Source organism: Pipistrellus hanaki (genome assembly GCF_964339955.1).
Source record: "Pipistrellus hanaki genome assembly, chromosome: 1".
NCBI classification, from domain to species: domain Eukaryota; kingdom Metazoa; phylum Chordata; class Mammalia; order Chiroptera; family Vespertilionidae; genus Pipistrellus; species Pipistrellus hanaki.
The window spans coordinates 73271524-73294053 of record NC_140503.1 but is presented as its reverse complement, the minus strand read 5'-3'; the positions used below and the strand labels follow the sequence as shown (position 1 = coordinate 73294053).

The 22530-nt window shown below is 46.8% G+C and overlaps 4 protein-coding genes across 9 annotated transcripts; 3 read left to right on the top strand and 1 right to left on the bottom strand.

Moving 5' to 3' along the window:
- The first annotated feature begins 48 nt into the window (after positions 1–48).
- NEDD8 (NEDD8 ubiquitin like modifier) lies at positions 49–7496 on the top strand. Its single transcript, XM_084860799.1, has 4 exons — positions 49–190; positions 6158–6205; positions 6367–6449; positions 7146–7496. Exons 1-4 carry the CDS (start codon positions 173–175, stop codon positions 7240–7242), a joined length of 246 nt encoding a protein of 81 aa, XP_084716925.1. The 5' UTR covers positions 49–172; the 3' UTR covers positions 7243–7496.
- Positions 7497–8233: 737 nt separating this feature from the next.
- On the top strand, positions 8234–11988 carry LOC311609968 (magnesium-dependent phosphatase 1). Of its 3 annotated transcripts, XR_014792867.1 has the most exons (7): positions 8234–8324; positions 8439–8499; positions 8565–8675; positions 9021–9128; positions 9232–9317; positions 9408–9565; positions 11853–11988. XR_014792867.1 is itself a non-coding variant. In XM_084860781.1 (6 exons), the coding sequence occupies exons 1-6, from the start codon at positions 8288–8290 to the stop codon at positions 9497–9499; spliced, it is 495 nt and encodes a 164-aa protein (XP_084716907.1). In that variant the 5' UTR covers positions 8234–8287; the 3' UTR covers positions 9500–9613. The 3 variants fall into 3 exon arrangements, 2 of the variants coding, with proteins under 2 accessions (XP_084716907.1, XP_084716908.1); XM_084860781.1 differs by lacking the exon at positions 11853–11988 and having other exon boundaries at positions 9408–9613; XM_084860782.1 differs by lacking the exon at positions 11853–11988 and having other exon boundaries at positions 9232–9327; positions 9408–9613.
- On the top strand, positions 10089–14291 carry CHMP4A (charged multivesicular body protein 4A). The gene is made up of 6 exons (XM_084860770.1): positions 10089–10365; positions 11853–12002; positions 12089–12266; positions 12915–13029; positions 13185–13320; positions 13735–14291. Exons 1-6 carry the CDS (start codon positions 10335–10337, stop codon positions 13788–13790), a joined length of 666 nt encoding a protein of 221 aa, XP_084716896.1. The 5' UTR covers positions 10089–10334; the 3' UTR covers positions 13791–14291.
- A 1690-nt stretch (positions 14292–15981) lies between these two features.
- Positions 15982–22435, bottom strand: TSSK4 (testis specific serine kinase 4). Of its 4 annotated transcripts, none has more exons than XM_084906938.1 (4): positions 22080–22435; positions 17473–17687; positions 16718–17081; positions 15982–16274 (listed from the first exon to the last, which is right to left on the bottom strand). In XM_084906938.1, exons 2-4 carry the CDS (start codon positions 17682–17684, stop codon positions 16092–16094), a joined length of 759 nt encoding a protein of 252 aa, XP_084763064.1. In that variant the 5' UTR covers positions 17685–17687; positions 22080–22435; the 3' UTR covers positions 15982–16091. The 4 variants fall into 4 exon arrangements, with proteins under 4 accessions (XP_084763064.1, XP_084763065.1, XP_084763067.1 ...); XM_084906939.1 differs by lacking the exon at positions 22080–22435 and adding an exon at positions 21854–21913; XM_084906941.1 differs by lacking the exon at positions 22080–22435 and adding an exon at positions 18000–18363 and having other exon boundaries at positions 16718–17111.
- Positions 22436–22530: the final 95 nt, after the last annotated feature.

Here is a 22530-nt window from a genome sequence, read left to right as displayed (position 1 = left end):
GGGGAGCATTTCTGAGCCTTTGGGGAATCCCGGGGAAAGGAGAGGGGGTGGAGCCAGCCAATGACCCGGAAGCAGAAGTGACTCCCACCGACAGAGTGCCGGGGAGCGGCAGCAGCCACCGCAGCGGTAGAAGCAGCGATTTATCTGTGTGCAGACCCAATATTGGAAGAAGATGCTAATTAAAGTGAAGGTGGGAGCAGCTAGTTAGCTTTGTCCAGACCGCCGTGCCTTACGGGAGAAGCGGGGAAGGGAAACCACGCCTTTCCAGAGCCTGGAGGGCGCGGACACCCTCGGGGCTCCGCGCGAGGGGTGATGGGAAGCGGGGGGACTCTAGGTGTTTGATTGCGAGGGACCGGCCCAACTCAGTGGCGGCGGGGTTTCTGTCCTTTCTGCTGTCTCGCCAGACGTATCATGACCCCGAAGGCCTCCTCTGTCAGGGTTCTCGCGGTATTCAAACCTCCCGCGGCCAGGGAGAAGACCTAGCCTCAGCTTGGCTCCTCTCTCTCTTAGATTCTTGGAATAAGCTCAGGTCTCCGTGCTGCGTGCCCAGGTTACCTGCTTCTCCCAGTCCGAGCGCAGCACAGAAAACCTTAGCCTGGGAACCCGGGGGAGCTTCGGGGGGGAGGGAGGAGACGGTTCCAAGGCTGGATCGTAAGTCTTCGCTGGTTGTCGTCAAGGGTTAGTGTCTCAGCCAGCCTTCAGGAGCCCAGACTGGGAGTGTTCAGTTAGGACCTGCCTTTCTGAGCCAGGCATGTTGGGCCAGCCTCACTTCCTTGGCGAAGGCGGGTTAGTTAGTTGGTTACCTGCAGTGCCCTAGTTCTTGGTACTAGCAGTGCTGACTTCATCTTCTCTCAGCTCCCATCATTTTTCCATTCCCAACCTTCACCAGTCTCATCTGCTATTTCCTCTTTTGTACTTGCAGACAGACAAAAATTAACAATTGATGCAGTGCAACATTAGTTTTGACTTTTTTTTTTAAATATATTTTTATTGATTTTACACAGAGAGGAATTGAAAGGGATAGAGAGTTAGAAACGTTGATGAGAGAGAAACATCGACCAGCTGCCTCTCGCACACCTCCCCCCCCCACTGGGAATGTGCCGGCAACCAAGGTACGTGCCCTTGACCAGAATCAAACCCGGGACCTTTCAGTCCCCAGGCCGACGCTCTATCCACTGAACCAAACCGGTTTTGGCATAGTTTTGACCTCTTTACTTCTGAGTAAGTCTATCGTTATTTAGTCTATCAGCTCCTTAGTGTATTTGCTATATATTGATATAATAGCCATTCTTAACCTCTTCAGTTCTTCCAAACCACCCCTTAGTTAAGGATTGAGGCCGAACAGTATGGCCAAACTATATTGTTTTTCAAACTCGAGTAGTGGCCTATAAAAGAGTCACTAATTGTGAAGTCAAGTTAAGGGTTCAGTGGGTAGTATGCAATGTTTAAAAAAAAAAAAAAAGAATAAAAGAAATTTCAGGGTATACTTCTGGGTAAAAGTATTGTGTTTCTACCCTGTTTCCCCGAAAATAAGACAGTGTCTTATATTAATTTTTTCTCCCAAAGTTGCGCTAGGTCTTATTTTCAGGGGATGTCTTATCTTTCCATGCGCTAGGTCTTATTTTCGGGGAAACACGGTAGTTCATATGTCTTAATATGGGTCACTGTCAAAAAGTGTGAAGAACACTAGCAGATCAATGATCCAGGATCTTCTTTTCAATGCATAGGGTTTCTTGTGTCCCCTGAGTATACTGTTAGTTTAACAAACAGGTTATTATTATACTTGATGTTCAGTGTTTTTGAAACTTTTTAAAATATCAATCTACATTAAAAATTTTTAACTCATGTCTCAGATACCCACCCCCTCCCAAAAAAACACACACCTTATTATGTGTTATATGCTTTGACATTTCAATTCTAAGTTGATTTTATAACTCATTGATGGTTGAGTCCTGCAGCTTAAAAATATACTGTGTTATAGATGGGCTTCTCAAGTTAAAAGTGTTTAAGAATCACCTGGGGATCTTGTGAAAATACTGATTCTAATTCAGTGGGCCTGGGATGAGACCTGAGATTCTGCATTTCTAACATGGTCCCATGTGATGCTGATACTGCTTGAGTAGCAAGGTTCTAGATTTTGTCTCTTTGAAATAATTTTTACTTACTACTTCTCTGAAATTGTCTGTTTCCTTTCCTGAAATACTCCTTTTTACCTTTAAGTGGGTCTCTCTATCCTCCATCTCTCTTTTTTGGTTGTTGTTTGCTACATTTCTCTATACGTTTAAATACATATAAAGGTGATTAGTTAGCTGTGAGTTATATAAATGATAGGTTTTATTGGCAGGACTCTTTTATCAATTACTAATTTTTCAACTTCTCTCTCCCCTTAGCTGACTTCTTCCATATCTCTTTCTGCAGTCCTTTACAGATCCTTCTGATTTAAATCTTCTCTTGATACTTCATCTTTCTAAAATTAAATACATCATCTTCTGTCTTAAGCTGGCTCCCCAACACTCATCTCATATATTGATCCTGCAAATCTACCAGGTATCTAGAACTCAGTTCTTTAGAATCATTTTCTCTTTTAGAATCTAATTTTTCCTTGATATTCCCTTTTTTTTTTTTTTTTTTTTGGTTTACTTTTCATTCCCATTACACTTATTCTGGTCTGGAGTCTCATTAACTTATGTCTTTATTTATGTGTGATGCCTCCAACCAGGTTTTCATATGGCCATGCCCTCTCTAAAGTCTAGAGTCTAAATCGAGACATAATATACAAAATTATAGTATACAGATCGTTAAACTTTTTCATCATATTGCTTCCTAACCCCAGATCCTGCATTAGTACCCTCTTAGCAGATAACTTTGGGCAACTGTCTTTACTATCTAAGTCCCATTTTTCTCATTCAAATGTTTTTTAAATATGTTTTTGTAATTGATTTGAGAGAGAGAGAAAGAGAGAGAGACAGACAGACATCATTAATGAGAGAGAATAGTTGATTGGCTGCCTCTTGCATACCCCACATTGGAGATCGAGCCCGCAATCTGGGCATGTGCCCTAACTGGGAATCAAACCATGACCTCCTGGTTCATAGGTTGATACTTAACACTGAGCCATGCTGGCTGGCTCAAATATGTTTTTTAACATACCAGTAGAATAAAACCCCAAATTCTTAAGGGTTCAGTTCAGTGAGTTTAACCACAGTATCTACTCATGTAACCATAAGATCTAGAACATTTTCACTCCTACTCTTATAAAAGGTTCCATAGGTTAGTTTTACTTGTTTTAGAACTTCCTATGAATTACAATGCAAAATTTTTGTGTCTGATTTTCTTCACTCAGCATTATGTCTGTTGAGTATATCTGTATTTCCTTATAATTAAGTAGTATTCCATTGGATGGCAATGTCACAGTTTGTTTATCCTTTCTGTTGATGAACATTTTGGTTGTTTCTACAATAGTTTCTGGCCATTATGAATAAGAGTCCTACGAACATTGTTATATAAGTCTTTTTGTGGACATGTTTTTCCTTTGGATAAATACCTAGAAATGGAATTAGTAGATCATGTGGTAGATATATATAACTTCATTTATTTATTTAATGTATTCTTTTACTTTTTTTATTTTGGGAGAGAGAGAGAAACATCGATTTGTTGTTCCACTTGCTTATGCATTCATTGGTTACTTCCTGTATGTGACCTAAGGATCGAATCTACAACCTTGATCTGAAGGATGCTTTAACCAACTGAGCTATCTGGCCAGAGCTTGATAATGTAACTTTAAACTGCTAAATAGTTCTTCTGGTGTACCATTTTATATTCCCACCTGCAATGAATGAACATTCCAGCTGTTTTGCATCCTTGCTAATCATATCAGCCATTTTTTAAAAACATTTTTATCGATATTTTACAGAGAGGAAGAGAGAGGGATAGAAACTTAAAAACATCAATGAAAGAGAGAGATCGATCAGCTGCCTTCTGCACATCCCCTACTGGGGATGTGCCCGCAACCAAGTTACATGCCCTTGACCGGAATTGAACCTGAGACCCTTAAGTCCGCAGGCAGACACACTATCCACTGAGCCAAACCGGTTAGGGCCATATCAGCCATTTTTATTTTAGTTGTAATAGTGGGTGTGAAATGTTATTTTATTTAGGTTTAAATTAATCAGTGCTGATTTTCACTCACCATAGCATTTTGACATTGCTCATTGTATTTGGACAGTAGTATTCAATATGGCACTTCCTTGTTTATATAGATTTATTCTATTGATTATATGGCTCAGTGTTTCTTGATTGTAAGTCTTCACTTGAAAAATGTTGTTGGCAGCCGAAACCAGTTTGGCTCAGTGGTAGAGCGTCGGTCTGCGGACTGAAAGGTCCCGGGTTCAATTCCGGTCAAGGGCATGTACCTTGGTTGCGGGCACATCCCTGGCAGGGGGTGTGCAAGAGGCAGTTGGTCGATGTTTCTCTCTCATCGACGTTTCTAGCTCTCTATCTCTCTCCCTTCCTCTCTGTAAAAAATCAATAAAATATATATTATAAATATATATATATTGTTGGCAAAGACTGGATCACTTAATTTCTTTTATAGCCCCTCCAACCCCTAAAGCAGTGTGCTGGGCTTAAGTTCATCATAGACATGTTAAATAGCAATTGAGTGCATTTCTGGGTCACAGTGAGCAGATCTGAGGGAAGAAGCCTAGTATTGCATGATATATAAAGAATATCTTTTAAAATTGTTCAGTTACTTTTTAATTATGGACAACTTCAAACATATACGACAGCATAGCAGTGTTTCCAAAGAGTGGTACGCGTACCCCCAGGGGTACGGGAAGAGTTTGGTGGGGATATGCACTGCACCGTGCTTAGCTGCGCCTGATTCTATGTTCTCATGGAAACTCAGCATTATGAAAATTATAGAAGGGGTACACATATGTCAAAAGTTTGGGAAACACTGGCATAGAGAAAGACATACTGCACACTTTACCCAGTTTCAAAAACTATGATTTCATGGTCCATCCTATTTACACTCACCAGTCCTCCTTAGCTGATGTTTTCTGAAACAAATCCCAGCATATGTTACTAATATATTTCAGTATTTAGCTATCCACTGAACCACACCAGCTAGGGCAACTTTGTTTTTTAAGATTTTTAAAAAAATATATTTTTTAATGAATAACATAAACTGATTTACAAAAACAGACCCAGAGAAAGAGAAGCAGCCATCAGACTCTCAAACCTCAGAGGGAAAGTAGGGGAAGGTGAGGTAAGGGGAAGAGATCAACCAAAGGACTTGTTTGCATGCATGTGGGTCTAGCCAGTGGCCATGGACAACAGGGGGGTGGGGGCATATGTAGGGAGGGGTTTGGGATGGGAATGGGGTGATGAGGACAATTATGTGATACCATAATCAATCAATTAAATAAATAAAATATATTTTTATTGATTTCAGAGAGGAAGGGAGTGGGAGAGAGGGAAGAAACATCGATGATGAGAAAAATTCATTGATTGGCTGCCTCCTGCATACCCCTTACTAGGGATCGAGCCCACAACACTGGCATGTGCCCTTGACCAGAATCGAACCTGGGACCCTTCAGTCCATAGGCCGACACTATATCCACTGAGCCAAACCTGCTAGGGCTAGGACACCATTTTAAGTGTACAGTCAGTAATTGTATTAGGATGTCAGCAGCCCTTAGCCTATAGAAGAAGTCAAGAAGACCAGAGCTGCAGTTTAGGATTTACATAGAAGTTTGGAGAAGATATGGGAGAATAGAATGTTGAATTCTAGTGTTACTTAAGAAGTTATTCAGAGGTTATCTCTGATATCCTTGAGAATTCTTTGAATTATCTAAATATTAATTTCTACCACTGGTATACAACAAGATCCTTCTGGCTCAAAGGAATGCTATCTTTAAGATACCTCTCATTGCTATCTCAAGCAAAAAAAAAAAAATCAATTCTAGTGGGGTGGGGTGTGGTAGGGGATGTGAAATAACCTTTGGGACTAAGGTCAAATGATAGAGCAGCTTTGCCAAGAATGTACATCTATCTCTTAGAAGGCAGTAGATCCAGAGACCAGGACAGGACATTTTACCTAAGAGACAAATTGTACGGTGGGCTGTAGGACTCATGAAACCTTTGCCTGTTTCAGACGCTGACCGGAAAGGAGATCGAGATTGACATTGAACCCACAGATAAGGTAATACCCCAACACATCTTCGTGCCTGTCTCCCTACATTTGTGTGGGTATGCTGATGAACTTAGTCCTTTGCTTTCATGCTGTCTGCATAGCTCTGTTCTTTCATTTCCATGGTCCTACCCGTCTACCATGGGCATCCCCTGACTACTTGTACTTCTTAGGTGGAAAGAATCAAGGAACGTGTGGAAGAGAAAGAGGGGATCCCCCCACAGCAGCAGCGGCTCATCTACAGCGGTAAACAGATGTGAGTTTGGAATGGAAATGAGGGGTGGCGATGTTACATGAAGATGAGGGAGCAAATACTGGGGATGGAGTGGTCTGCTGCTTTTTATTGGTGGCCTAGACCAGGGGTCTTCAAACTACGGCCCGCGGGCCACATGCAGCCCCCAGGGGAGTCTGATCCTGCCCGCCAGGTTTTTTGGGCAGTGAGCGCAGCCAAGGTGTTACAGTAGGAATTAGTAGTTCATATAGTCCGGCCCTCCAGCTCTCTGAGGGACCGTGATCTGGCCCCCACTTTAAAAAGTTTGAAGACCCCTGGCCTAGACCCTTTGACAATTTAGTGATGCCTATGAACCCCTTCTCAGAATCTGACTTCTGCAGACATAAAATACATAGAATTACAGAAGAAGCAAATTATATTGAAAATATTTTCAAGATGCCTGCAAATAATTGTAATATGTGAAAATACCTAATTTCTATCATTAATAGGTTACCCATATTGCTAATACCAGTATGGATTTTGCCTATGTTCACAATTTAAAGAAATATTAGGTTTCAGATAGGAGTTAGTAAAAATAAAGATGTAACTTCTCTCATCTGAGTTTATAGATCTCCCCCCCCCCGCCCCCCCGCCCCCCCGCCCCGAGATCCATGAAACCCAGGTTCAAAGCCCTGTTCTAGATGATTTCTCTAATCCTTTCTATGCCTTATTTTCCTGCAGGAATGATGAGAAGACAGCAGCTGATTATAAAATCCTAGGCGGCTCAGTCCTCCACCTGGTGTTGGCTCTAAGAGGAGGAGGTGGTTTCAGGCAGTGATGGACCATTTTACCTCCTTACCCTGTCTCTTGTAATGAGGCATCATATATCCTGTCACTCTCTGGAACACCAGAGTCACTGCCCCCTCTCCTGGATGCCCAGTCTTATGTGTCTGCGGGTAGGAGACTGTAAGGACCCCAGGATGCAGTGTTCCTGTCCCAAATGGCCCCTGCTGGCCTTTGGGTTTAGTTTGCAGTCCTGTGTACTTCCCTCTTATGGCTATGTCCCTGGTTGTCAATAAAATATTTCCTGGCCTCCTGGACTCTTTCTTCTGTTACACAAACATGACTGAAGTAAAAATGGACTCAGTGCACACCAGGTATAGCAGACTGAAAGAGGAGGACAATGGAAGGGAATGTGCCCTCAGAGTGATTACCACACTCGGTGGCAGTGGAGCACTGGAGCCAGACCTCACCAGTCCATGAGAGCTAATAATTGGCAGCTCTTTACAACCCCATATTAAGTAACTTCATGTTGGTAGCTTGAAATTGGCCATGGTAGAATATTTATAGTAATTGGCAAACTGAAAATCAGTTTCTCCCCCGAAACTGGTGGTTATACACCTATCATCATATTACTGACATGGGTGGTAGAAACCAGGAGTGAATTATCACCTACTGGACATTTGGGCCTGACTTGAGAAAGGCCTGAAGGGTTTTACAGATACCACGTACTTTATGGTGGGAATATTGCTGAGGGCTCTGGGCTCTATACTGTGGAAAAGCTCTGATTAGAACAGAGCTTGAGTGAGGAGTGACAAGCTATGAAGGCTCTCTTGTCTCAGTTGGTAAGGTGAAATGAGGGACTGGTGCCAGAAGAAAGGTCTTCCTTTCCTTGGCGTCTCTAGTAGAATCTAGGGGTTGAAGCTGAAAACGCTGTGGTCCAGCGTGCGGTCGCGTGCGGCACTCGCTGCAGCCCTTCCCACCCTCCACCGTCAGGTGGCATCCTTGCACGGCCTTCACAGCCCGGGGCGGTGACAGCTGCCGAGGGCGTCTGAGCCCCAGAGGAGGCCCCGCCTCCCTGCACGCAGCCTTGGGCGCCGGTGATGGCGCAGCTCCCTAAGCTCGCCGTCTTCGATCTGGGTGAGGGACTCACTGCGGAGAGTTTCGTAGGGCGCGCTCCTTTTCCAAACCCCAGTTCCAGTTCTCGAGGCCCTGCCCCCTCCAGGCTGAACCCTCCCTCTCTTCCCCGCGCAGATTACACGCTCTGGCCGTTCTGGGTGGACACGCACGTAGACCCCCCATTCCACAAGAGCAGGTGAGGGCGGGCGGGAGAGGACGGGCTAGGGACCGGGCCGGAGCTGAGTGCATTCTCTTCTCCAGTGATGGATCTGTGCGAGACAGTCAGGGCAGGACCATCCGACTGTACCCAGAGGTGCCCGAGGTCCTGGATCGACTTCGAGGCCTTGGGGTACCCATTGCAGCTGCTTCACGGTAAGAACAACTGAAAAAAACTGTCAATCTAATGTTGATAGATGCATACGTGAGACTTCTTGTGTAACCCCTTGGTTACAAAAATTTAGGCGGTGGAAAATTTGTAAGTATTTTACATTTTTAAAATTATAACTTCTCCCGTGCCTTATTATTATTATTATTATTAATCGTTGGCTTAGCACCCCCTATGTCAGACAGGAAGGATTTGAAGTAGAATAAGGACCTCAGAAGCCTAAACATCCATCCTGGGGAACCAGCAAGTTGATTTCCCGCTGGTGATACATAACTTCACTTGCAGCTCAGGCCCTCCACTCTCCTGATCGCATCTAGGCCATCTTTTCGCAGGACGGGTGAAATTGAAGGGGCCAACCAGCTACTGGAGCTCTTTGACCTCGCCAGATACTTTGTTCAAAGGGAAATCTATCCAGGCAGCAAGGTCACACACTTTGAGAGGTATGAGGGAGATGAGGGGAGAAGTAGGGAGAGAAGAGCAGAGAGACTAGAAGAACTAAAAAGCCAGCATGGTTACTCCCCTGCCCTGCCCTGCCTTGCCCAGGCTGCAGAAGAAGACTGGAGTTCCTTTCTCCCAGATGATCTTCTTCGATGATGAGAAGCGGAATATTGTAGATGTCAGCAAACTGGGTACTGAGCGGTGAGAAGAACTATTTGGGACCTGGGGAAGAAAAGGTTCCTAGGAGAAGTTGGGTATAAAAATATCTCTTTTCTTTCTAGGTGTTACCTGCATTCATGTTCATAATGGAATGAGTCTTCAAATCCTAACTCAGGGATTAGAGACATTTGCAAAGGCCCACGCAGGACCCTGAGGTCCAGTCCTGTGGAGGAGATTCATTTGAGGCATAAACTCAAGAAAACTGGGAAGGCATTTTCAGGTGCATGTGTAAATTATAAAGTGTATTTGTGTGACAGAAGAAATCTTATCACAGTGTGGAGTTGTTTTTCTCGCGTGTGGACCAGGGTTGGCTGCCCAGAGTGTGAGGGTTAGACTGCATCAGGCTCTCTCTGCCTTACAGCCTTGTGGCAAAACCAGGACTCTGATCCCCTCGTACTGGCCCCATCCCCATACCTTGTCCTGAGCTGTCCAGGGCATGAAGCACTGTCTTCCACTGTCCCCTGTACATTTCCTTTCAGGAAACAGTTTATTTTTGGGGTGGGGGTAGCCTTTGTGTGTGTGTGTATTTTATTTTTAAATTTTTAGTTTTGGTTACATAAGTCTCCTTCCCTCTCCCCCCTCTCCCCCCTCTCCCCATTGACCTCTCCCCGGCCGCCCCCACTCCCCAGCACATGCCCTCACACCACCCACCCCCGTCTGTGTCCATTGCTTAAGCTCACAAGCATGCATTCTAGTCCTTCGGTTCCTCTCTTCCCGCTCGCCCCGCCCCGCCCCGCCCCGCTCCCCTCGGGTGGGACGGTCTGGGGGACGGTCTGCTGGAAGCGGCTGCTGTAAACCGGGTTGTGTGTTTGGGGCTGGAGGTCGCCTCACGTGACCGCAGTGGCTTCCGGGGCGCCTGGTGATGTCGCGGCGGCGGCCCCGAGAGGGGATTGGCCGGGCGGGTGCTGAGTGAGGGCCGCGCGCTCCGGGGAACCAGGAACCAGGCGGAAGCGTGCGGACCGAGGGGCTGAGGCGGGAGAGGCAGGGCGATGAGTGGTCTCAGCCGGTTCTTCGGGAGGGGTGAGCGCGGGCCACCGGGAAAGGGACGGGGACGGGGAGGCGGACGGGGAAGAAACCCAGGGGACATGCTGTCCGAAAACCCCGGTGATGGCCCAGCAAGGCCTGCGGTGCCGGGAGGCCCCCCCTGGCCAGAGCGCCAGGCTGCCCGCCGCCTCCCGCCGCCTCGGCTGGAAGAGCTCGTGAGTGGAGGGCGGTGGCGGTGCTGGCGCCCACAGGCTAGGTTCCGACGGCCAGTGCCCAGTCCTTTCCAAAACTCTGATGCTCTCCAGGGCAAGAGGGAATCTGAAGAAAGGGGCCTTCTCAAAGCTCCTATTTGATATGGGAAGACAAGCAAAAACTGGCATTTCCAGTATAATATAACACTGCATGGTGACGTTCGTGAGAACCAGGGAAGCATAGAAGAAGCAGGTGCCCGGGGTCCAGACGGCTAGAAGTATGGCAAGTGGAGAATTGAGGTACCCCACGAAGGGGTGCCTGTGTGTGTGCGCAAAACAAAGGCTGGAAAGAGGCTATTAAGGTGGAAGAGTAGTTCCCCGAATATGTGCACTGAAGGGGAAAAGAAAGCAGAAGGAGGTGTAGTTGGAGATGATCTTGTGTGTCTCACTTTTAAAGTTCCGGATTTTATCCTGTAGGCAGTAGTGAGTATGGAAGGATTTTAAGCAGGCAAGGGCCATCAGATTTGTGGGCTGAGGGAAATAACTGAGAAGTGCAGAAGATGAAAGGAAAGATTAAATCAGGTTTTAATTCTTTTCCTCTAGCCCCCTGTACTTCATTTCATTTAAGCCTGTGGTGTCAGGACCTTGGGTATCTCCTAGGATAGCAAATGGAACAGTGATTATAAAAAGTAACAGTTCTGGTGGGGGATGTGATAATGGGAGGTTATGCATATGTGGGTGCAAGGGGCAAATGGAAAATATCTGTACCTTCCACTCAATTTTGCTGTGACTCTAAAACTACTCTAAGAAATAAAGTCTACAAACAAATTTTTAAAGGCTGGAAATGACTTGAAGAGGCAGCTTGGCTTTGGAAGACATATTTCCACATTTCAATTACTGCTCAATCTCTTATTAGTTGTGATTTCATACCAAAAAAATGTTAATGTCTTTGTGCCTGTTTTCACATTTTTTTAAATATATTTTATTGATTTTTTTACAGAGAGGAAGGGAGAGAGAGAACTAGAAACGTCGATGAGAGAGAAACATCGATCAGCTGCCTCTTGCACACCCCCCACCGGAGATGTACCCGCAACCAATGTACATGCCCTTGGCCGGAATCGAACCCGGGACCTTTTAGTCCACAGACCGACGCTCTACCACTGAGCCAAACCGGCTTTGGCCCTGTTTTCACATTTGTAAAGTCCATTCATGTAGAGAGTCATTTGGGGATTAAAATAACACAGCCAGGTGCCTAGCACATACCGTGCACTCCATGATTGGTGGGTAATTTTCTCTCTTCACACAATATGGGCCTTCTCTATTGAACTCCAGGGAAGAAGGAGAAGGGACCAAGCCCTGAAGAGGCCATACAGAAACTGAAGGAAACGGAGATGATACTGATCAAGAAACAGGAGTTTCTGGAACAGAAGATCCAACGGGAGCTACAGACAGCCAAGAAGCATGGGACCAAAAATAAGAGAGGTGACAGGGGAAAGGTGCCAATCGGGAGGACCCAGGTGGGAAGCAGGGGCTTCTGACTCTGACGTTCAAGGTGTGGGCTGGGTCAGCTGCCCTACAGGCTTTGCGGAGGAAGAAAAGATTGGAACAGCAGCTAGCACAAACGGATGGGACATTATCCACCCTGGAGTTTCAGCGTGAAGCCATCGAGAATGCCACCACCAATGCAGAAGTGCTTCGCACCATGGAGCTTGCTGCCCAAGGCATGAAGAAAGCCTACCAGGACATGTGGGTATGGGGGGAAGGGGCCAAGGACAGGAGAGGAGCTGGGTGTTATGCTTTGGATCTTAAAAGCTCTCAGAATGTGAATCTACAGTATAGACACCTATGATGGCTAGACGTCTGTCAGCCTCCCTTCTTCTTGCAAGAATCTCTCTTTTCTGGCTAGAAAAATGATTTTCCTAATTTTTTTTAAAAAAAAATATATTTTATTGATTTTATACAGAGAGGAAGGGAGAGAGATAGAGAGTTAGAAACATCGATGAGAGAGTCATCGATCAGCTGCCTCTTGCACACCCCCTACCGGGGATATGCCCGCAACCAAGGTACATGCCCTTGACCGGAATCGAACCCGGGACCCTTCAGTCCCCAAGCCGACGCTCTATCCATTGAGCCAAACTGGTCCCGGCTGATTTTCCCAATTTTTAAAGATCTTTAGAAAAGGGAGTATAATCTATTCCCAGCCCCACCCCCGTTCCCATGTGAATTCTTGCCATTTTTCAGTTTGCCATTGTAACTTGCCTAGTTACAATTTTCCAGGGATCTCTTATACCTGCTAGCCATGGATTTATCGGCGAGGCCACATGCAAGGGACTTCCTGTGAGATCAGAAGGTCAGGGGGGCAGTTGCCTGATTTCTTGGCTGTCTGTTTCTCAGGGACATTGACAAGGTGGACGAACTGATGGCCGACATCACAGAACAACAGGAGGTGGCCCAGCAGATTTCTGATGCCATTTCTCGGCCTGTGGGCTTTGCAGATGATGTGGATGAGGTGATTGGGAGTGAGGGGTCAGGAAGTTCTTGGGGAAAGCATGGGACCAGCCAAAAACAATGAGAATTGGAGGGCAAGTTTAGAGGGGAACGTGGTATGTTCTCAGAAACAAAGGTTTCCTTTCTTCATCTTGCATCTTGTCGTTCCCGATCTAGGATGAACTGTTGGAGGAACTAGAGGAGCTGGAACAGGAGGAATTGGCTCGGGAGTTGTTACATGTGGGCGACAAGGAGGAGGAACCCCCAGTCAAACTGCCCAGTGTGCCCTCTACACATCTGCCCGCAGGGCCAGGTACCCAGGGCTGTTCTGATGCCTCAGGGACTTGAGAGGGTGGGATAGAAATGGGAGAGATTTCCTCATCTATCCTGCCTTAAAGGACCAGGCAGAAAGGGCGGCTGCGAAAGTTGTACAGGTTGTTGTGAGGGGACCTGGCTAAAGGGGAATGGGGACTGAAATCCGGTCTGTGCTCCACTCAGCAAGCTGTGTTCCCTGGTGTAGAGCTGCAGATGCTGTGCAAAACAGGCACCTTTTAAAAATTTGCACAAAGATACAGGATTAGCAGCAGCCCAGCAAGCAGAAGTACCAAACCTTTAGGTTCTTTGCTGGGGAGAGTGAATTCAGCAGGTTCCGAGTGCTGTAGCAGGGGGTGACTGGAAGATGCTGAGGCTTTAACACGTCTTTCTCTGGATATCCTTGTCCCCAAAGCTCCCACCGCGGATGAAGACGAAGAACTTCAGCAGCTGGCCGAGTGGGTATCCTGAGGAGTCTGGGCTTATCTTCCTGATGCTGCCTTCATTGATCTCTTTTCCTTAAGGGCCAAGTGCTGAGCTAAAGGAAGATAGCCTTTTGGGGAGGCCCTGCTGAGGGTGGTGGGATAGCCCTGCCAGGGAAAGGTCTGTTGCCCTCCAGTCCCTGGCTCAACTCTGAAGAAGGGTCTTGGTGCGGGAGGAGCCCCTGGGCTCCCTTCTCTTTGATAGCAGTTACAGTGCCCTCGTCTTCAATAAAATTGGGCAGCCAAAACCGGTTTGGCTCAGTGGATAGAGTGTCGGTCTGTGGACTGAAAGGTCCCAGGTTCGTTTCTGGTCAAGGGCATGTACCTTGGTTGCGGGCACATCCCCAGTGGGGGGGGGGTGCAGGAGGCAGCTGATCTGTTTCTCTCTCCTCAATGTTTCTAGCTCTCTATTTCTTTCCCTTTCTCTCTGTAAAAAATCAATAAAATATATTTTTTAAAAATAAAAAATAAATAAAATTGGGCAGATGGAATCCTAGTGCTTATACTGCCTTGTCTCCACCTGAAACTTGGAGCTGTTTCAGGCAATGAATAGTAACAGGAATAATGAAGGGGCATTGGAACATAGAATAAATGTTTCCAATCTCTTTTACCTACTAGGTTTATCTTTCAAGTTGGTTTGTCCTAGAGTTGCGAGAGCTGTGGTTGAGGAAACTGCCATCTGTTGCTTATCTTAGAACTGGAACTTTTTCCCCCAGGCAGCGTCTGACAAGACAGCCCCATGATTTACCACCCATTTCCTTTTGCAAAGCTCATTATTAATGACAGGGAGGGAGAATACAGGGATAACGGGGCAAGAAGCTCTCCTTTATCCAGAACCCATAGTTAGTAGACTTGAACGGTCACTTTTCTGTCTAGGAGCAATAGTGTACGGGGCTATGATACACTAGGGTTGTTTCAATAGTGAATTTAGAGAAGTGACAAGGAAAAAGATACTTCATATATCCTGATACCCATTTTTTTCCTTTAAAAAACAAAAACATTTGTATTGCTTTCAGAGAGGGAGAGAGAGAAACATCAATGATGAGAGAAAATCATTGATCGGCTGCCCCCCCTACTGGGGATGGAGCCAGCAGCCCAGGTATGTGCCCCGACCTGTAACTGAACTGAGACCTCCAGCCACTGAGCACCATTGGCCACACTTAACCCATTTCTAAAAGAACAAACAACGCTGTCCCTTTAGACCAGTGGTCAGCAAACCGCTGCTTGTAAGCCACATGCGGCTCTTTGGCCCTTGAATGTGGCTCTTCCACAAAATACCACGTGCGGGCACACACATACAGTGCGATTGAAACTTTGTGGCCCATGAGCAGATGTTGGTTTTTGGCTCTCAAAAGAAATTCCAATCATTATACTGAATATTTGGCTCTGTTGATTAATGAGTTTGCCGATCACTGCTTTAGACTATAGACAGAAGCAGAGCCATGACCAAACAGAGCAACCAGGGCCTCTACCCTATGACTTGACCATTTAAAGTGCAAAGAGCTGAAACCAGTCTGGCTTGGTGGATAGAGCGTCGGCCTGGGGACTGAAAGGTCCCAGGTTCCATTCTGGTCAAGGGCATGTACCTTGGTTGCGGGCACATCCCCAGTGGGGGGTGTGCAAGAGGCAGCTGATCGATGTTTCTCATCGATGTTTCTAACTATCCCTCTCCCTCTCTGTAAAAAAATCAATAATATATATGTATTATTGTATATATTATTGATTTTTTTACAGAGAGGAAGGGAGAGGGATAGAGAGCTAGAAACGAGAGAGAGAGAGACACCGATCAGCTGTCTCCTGCACATCCCTTGGGGATGTGCCCGCAACCAAGGCACATGCCCCTGACCGGAATTGAACCCAGGACCCCTCAATCTGCAGGCCTACACTCTATCCATTGAGCCAAACCGGCTTTGGCTAAAATATATTTTTTTAATTAAAAATAATAAAGTGCAAAGAAATGTAAAATAGTGAACATGTACTTAGCCAGAATAATGAAACTTTCCTAAAGCACGTTTTCATCTGAGCACCCCCTCCCCCATGAGCCAAATATGAACTACACTGTGAATGACATTGTGGACTTAACAGCTGTCAAGATTACTAGTCACAGGCTCTGGGCAGAAACCCACCTCTTACCCTCAGCAGTGTTCCCTGCTAAGATTCCCCGAGGAAAGAATATCTTTGACCCCAACTGATGAAACTAAATCAGAATTAGATTTATTTTTGGTATAAAAGATTTTTGCCCCAGACCCTTCCTGCTTTGCTCCTCTCTCAACCCCTGCCTCAGCCACTTTCACATATTGGTTTCCAAGGATGCGGGACAATTCACCGTGCTGAGCGGCTGCCACATGGCCTCGAGCAGCCTGATCTCATGGGTGGGTTGCTCGGGCTGGAACTTGATCACCCATGGGTCCTTGATGATGTCCAGGATGGTGGCACGCTTGGTGGCTTGACGTAGCGTCTGGGAGACCAGGTTCTAAGGCAGGGGAGAGAGGGGTCTTGGCTGAGCCTCCCATTATGCCACACAGGCAATGAACAGGGGACCTAAGAACGAAGCAGGATAGCCCATCACACCACTCATGGAAGGGGCTCTGGCCCTGATTTTATCCTGAAGAACCAGGCCTTTAACTCCCTGGAGGGGAAGAGAAGGATGGATTTGTTTGGTGGTGGTGGTGGGGGGGGGGTCCCTTGTATAATCCTCTTCTGGCCTAAAAAGATAGGTGGATCCTGCTCACCACTCACTTCTAAGGTGCGGAGCCCATGGTCGGCCCTTTAAGTCCTTCCCACTATTCTAGGGCAGGGGCTAAAGTGCAAGATGGCTCTGGCAGGGAAGAGCCTCCCCGGGGTTGGGAAGCCTAGGTTGGGTTCCCTCCCTGTGGGTCATCCCCGAGTCCTCAGTACTATTGGGGGAGCCAGCACCTTGCACTCCGGGGAGATGGACAAATTAGGTGGAAAAGTGACCTCCTTCTGAGTCTCTTTCAGCAGCTTCTTGAGATTGGTGTCATCGAAGGGCAGGCGGGCAACCAGTAGAGTGTAGAGGATGACACCCATGCTCCAGGTGTCGGACAGGAAAGGGTTGTAAGGTAAGCCCAACAAGATCTCTGGGCAGGCATAAGCAAAGCTGCCACAGTAGGTCTGGCTGAGGTGGGTGAAACAGTCCCTTTGATGTAAAGAAGGGCTGTTACGCACAGTATAGTTAGAAGGTACCATCTTGGCAAAGCCAAAGTCTGATATCTTCACATTCTCCCGCTTGTCCAGCAATAAGTTCTCCAACTTTAAGTCCCTATAAGGAGCAGAAAAGCTGGGGGTCAGGGAGAGGACTTAGTATTAGACTCAGAATGGAAGGGCCAGGGGCCAGAGGCTAGAGGTGAGGAAAGGCATGGTGGGAGAGAGATGCCATTGTGAGAAAACAAAGAGGAAGGAAGCCATGAAGTTGTGAGCTGAGCCCAAAGAGGAAAGAGGGTGGTATCTGAGGACCCCTGGGAGCTCGCCATTCATAAAGCGCTCTCCTCACAGTGGGTACTTAATAAATGTTCTTGACCAGCTGACTAAAAAATATGGATGAATGGGCCTAGATACTGAGAAGGGAGGTCAAAGGAAGGAAAAAACAGGGCAGAAATGTCCATAAAACCCCCTTGAGAGCCCAAAGGCCCCGGCCCGGTGGCAGCACTCACCGGTGCACGATGCCCTTGCTGTGCAGGTAGGCGATGCCCAGGGTCATCTGGGAGAACCACTTGCCCGCAAGGGGCTCAGAGCAGGCCCCGTAGCGCTGGACCCATTCGAGGACATCGCCGCCCTGAGCCAGCTCCAGAATTATGTACACACGGGACGTGGTCTCGATGGCCTGGTAGAAGTTGATGAGGTTCTTGTGCCGCAGGACTTTCATTACCTGGCCCCAGAAGAGGGACCCATCAAGCCTGGGAAGGGAGAACCGTGGCTGTGCTCCCAGCCCCCTGCTTGCTCCATGCTTCTTTCATAGAACTTTGCATTAGGAACAAAATAGGGCTTGGTGACCTGTGGGCAAACCCTGTGCTTTGCACTTTCCCTTTTTGAGGGCTGATGGTGAATGAGTGGAAAGAGAGTGAATTTATATCAGTTCTGGTTTTGGGGGTTTCCGGCCCCATTCCCTCCTAGTCATACCTCTTCTGAGAAGCCTTAAGCAGCTTGGTTATCAACTCCCTCTTCCTGTCCCCTTTCTAACCTGTATCTCACGAGGCAGGAACTTGTTAAGATAGTCCTCAGAGGCCCTCTTCTTTGAAATGATCTTGACAGCCACCATGACCTTCTGCTTTGTGTAATAAGCTTCATACACTGTCCCATAGGAGCCATTGCCAATGGCCTTGCCCACTTCATAGCCGTACTCCTCCATGACGGAGCGGTAGGCTGGAGTGGAAGTGGTTGGTGCTGGATCCTGGGTGTCTCCCTTCCCCATCTCTTGGGCTTGCTGAGAGCAGGGAGCTATGCTACTTAAGAGCCTCCTGTCTGCTCAGAAAACCAACACCTTGAGCCACTGAGGGCTAGGATATCAAAGTGAAGTTAGTCTCCGAGTGCTTGCCTGTGTAGTCACACAATCTGGGATGCTGGGTTCAGCTCTCCACTAGGAACATGGAAGGGGAAAAGGGAGAAGCAATTCTTTGTCTCCACTAGCTGTTATTACTCATTCTCCTCTTGATTATGGAATTCCCCAAGGTCCCATGTTCCGCACACATCACAATCCACCTTCTATTCACCGCTGGCCACAAGGCTTGAGAATGAAGTGGTTTGGAACATACCCATTCCTGGGGCACCTTCACAGTCTGGTGAGACTCCCTCCATAGATATGGTCACTTCAATCATTCATGTTTATTGAGCACCTACTATGTGCCAAGGTCTCAGTGTGCTGAGTACTGAGATAAAATAAGCAGCAAGGCTAGTAGACCCTGTGCTCCCAGATTTTATATCTAGTGTAAAAAACACATGAGTGTGAGAATTTTTTTTTAAATTAATTTGAGAGAGGAGAGAAACATCAATGATGAGAATCACTGATTGGCTGTCTACTGGGGCAGGGGAAGGGGGAAGCATCAAGCCCGCAACTGGGCTTGTGCCCTTGGCGGGAATTGAACCTGGGACCTTTTAGTGCTCAGGCCAACACTCTATCCACTGAGCCAAACTGGCTAGGGCAATGAGTGTGAGAATATTAAAGAAAATTGAAAGGTATTGTAGAAGCAATTCTAAAGAATCTAACTTTAAAATTCATATATTTTTCTGTTTTTGGCTTAACACAACTTTATTTTTGCAAATTAAGCTAGACTTAGTTGGGTGTATCAAATGATGATCTCATCTCAGCTGGGATGGTTTCTGCTTCATATGGTCTCATTATCTAGCAGACTAACTAGAGTTCCCTCAGATAGTGACACTGAATTTCAAGAGAAAAAAAATCACAAGTTGCACGACCAATTAAGGCTAGGTTCTAAAATCACAAAGCCTATATAAGAGTAATACCTTTATAAGAGTAAAGACAATTACAAGGTTACAAGGATCACTAAGATTAAAAGTGTGGAGAAGTAGACTCCATCTCTTAACCCTGAAATGCATTATCTGGCCTTCCATGACCCTAAACTCTACTTCACCCTAAAGTCTAAAGCATAAACCTGATTTAATTCCATTTAAAACAATTTCTTAAAATATATTTTTATTGATTTCAGAGAGAAAGGGAGAGAAGACATCAATGATGAAAATCATCAATCAGCTGCCTTCTGCACAACCCCCACTGGGGATGGAGCCCACAACCCTAGCATTTGACCCAGAATCAAACCAGGGACCTCTAGATTCCTGGGTCAATGCTCTACTGCTGAGCCACACTAGCTAGGCCCATTTAAAACAATTTAATATGTTCCCATTCTCCTTAGGATCAAGTACAAATTCTTTTTTTTTTTTTTAATATATTTTATTGATTTTTTACAGAGAGGAAGAGAGAGGGATAGAGAGTTAAAAACATCGATGGAGGAGAATCATCGGTCAGCTGCCTCCTGCACACCCCCCACCGAGGACATGCCCTTGACTGGAATCAAACTTGGGGCCCTTCAGTCCACAGGCCGACGCTCTATCCACTGAGCCAAACCGGTTTTGGCGAGTACAAATTCTTTTTTAAAAAATATATTTTTTTATTGACTTCAGAGAGGAATGGAGAGGGAGAGAGAAACATCAACAATGAGAATCCCAGCAGGAGGCAGCTGATCAATGATTTTCATCATTGATGTTTCTATCTCTCCCATTCCAGAGAGAATATTAAAACCCTTTGCACTCCGCTGTCCCCTCTCAGGGGACATCGGAATTCTAGCATATCACTCGGATGTCCCCTCTCAGGGGACATTGCAGTTTATTAGTGATTACGGGGAATTGAGTTATTTCAACGCATTCCACCGCAAAGTAGCGTCGAGTAGCTGGTAGCCAATGTCCAGAATGGTTCGGAGTGCAAAGGGTTAAAAGCAGCAAGGGGGGGGGGGCTTATTTTCGAGGGATGCCTTATATTTCACTCAGAAGGAAACCTGTAAGTAGGTCTTATTTTCGGAGGATGTCTTATTTTCGGGGAAACACAGTAGTATTTGGGTCAAAGGGATTTGGTGCCGAAACCGGTTTGGCTCAATGGATAGAGCGTAGGCTTGGGGACTGAAAGGTCCCGGGTTTGATTCCGGTCAAGGGCATATGCCTTGGTTGCGGGCATATCCCCAGTAGGGGGTGTGCAAGAGGCAACTGATCGATGACTCTCTCTCATCAATGTTTCTAACTCTCTCTCTCTCTCTTCCTCTCTGTACAAAATCAATAAAATATATATATATATATATATATATATATATATATATATATATATATATATTTTTTTTTTTTTTTTTTTTTAAAAAGGGGGGGGGATTTGGTGACATTGATCAGGGGGGTGGGGAGGGATATGGTAATAGAGAAAGAGGCTCAGGCCGAAACCGGTTTGGCTCAGTGGATAGAGCATCGGCTTGAGGACTGAAAGGTCCCAGGTTCGATTCCGGTCAAGGGCATGTACCCTGGTGGCGGGTACATCCTCAATAGGGGCTGTGCAAGAGGCAGCTGATCGATGTTTCTCTCTCATCGATGTTTCTAACTCTCTATCCCTCTCTTCCTCTCTGTAAAAAAAATCAAAATATATTTTTTAAAAAGAAAAAAAGAGACTCAGGTTTCTGGCTTTAGAGACCTATGGTTGTTGCTTAAAAACTCAAAAACTCGCCGAGACTGGTTTGGCTCAATGGATAGAGCGTCGGCTTGGGGACTGAGGGGTCCCGGGTTCGATTCCAGTCAAGGGCATGTGCCTTGGTTGCGGGCATATCCCCAGTGGGGGGTGTGCAAGAGGCAGCTGATGGATGACTCTCTCTCATTGAGGTTTCTGACTCTCTATCTCTCTCCCTTCCTCTCTGTACAAAATCAATAAAATATATTAAAAAAAAAAAAAAAAAAAAACTCAAAAACTCTTCCAAAGCCGCTTAAGCTACTTTTAAAAAAAGTGTTTTGTTGTTGTTGTTACTTATTTCAGAAAGGGAGAGGAAGAGAGGGATAAAAACATCAATGATAAGAGAGAATCACTGATCGGCTGCCTCCTGCATGCTGCCTACTGAGGATGGAGCCATAACCTGGGCTTATACCTTTGAACTGAATCAAACTTTTGTCTACAGGCCAAAGCTCTATCCACCAAGCCAAACAGGCTAGGGCTTAAGCTACTTTTCTAACTGCAAGATTCATTTTCTAAAAAACGCAACCCCCTACTTCCTGGAACCTCACCTCCTGTAGAAAGGAGGGCTGGGTCAGAGAGGCCAGATGTAGGTAAATAAAGGACTTTACAGGCCAGAAGCCACTTGTGACTCAGCTTCCTTACATGTTGCTCCCAGGTGGCCAAAGGGAAGCCACTGCCTCTGGGCCTGATCTCCGGGAAAATGCCCCTAAAGGTAGATACCCTTGAATAATCTGCAATACAAAATTAAGAGCAGTTCAAATACATATACATAGATGAATAAGAACAAAAACAGGAAAGAGAGGAACGCATGGCTTCTTTACCTGCAATTAACAATAACCCTGTCAGACTGCCGGGTTAACCGGCAGACACCCTTCTCTGTGCCTCTCCACCAGCCCCCGCCCAGCTAGCCTATCGTCAGCAGCGAACGGTCATTGCATGGCCACGGAGCCTCCAATGCAGCCTCGGGAAGACCGGCCATTCACACGGGGAGGATGGGGGGGAGATCCAGGCTCTAGGACCCTGTGTGGGCTGTGTTGAAAGCCTCACCAGGCCCGGGCTGGGGACCGTGAACCGCTCAGGTCTAGGCCTCAGCTGTCGGTGGCGAAAGCCACTGGAGCAGCCAGCAAACGCTTCGGGGCGTCCACCAGGTGTGGGCGCGGCCGCCGCCCGGGTCCACGTCCCGGACAGTCACTGAGCGCGCTCACGGGCACTGCTGTCAAGGCCTCCGCCCCAAACCTTCCCAGGGACAGGAGGGCGGCGCGGCGACTCTTCCCGAAAAAGCGTCCTTATCTGGAGAGCCAGACCCGGTCGGCTGCCCGGCTCAAGAAACCATCAGTAAGCGGGGCCGCCGTCCCCTTTAACATGAGGAAGAAGCTCCCAGCCGGGCTGAGGTCCCCGCGGGTGAGAGCGGAAGTGGTAAGCCTGACGTGTCTCGGGCTGCTCTCCCGATCGCCAGGAGGGCCCCCCGCCCAGGGAGAGGCAGGCTGAGCCTTGAGCG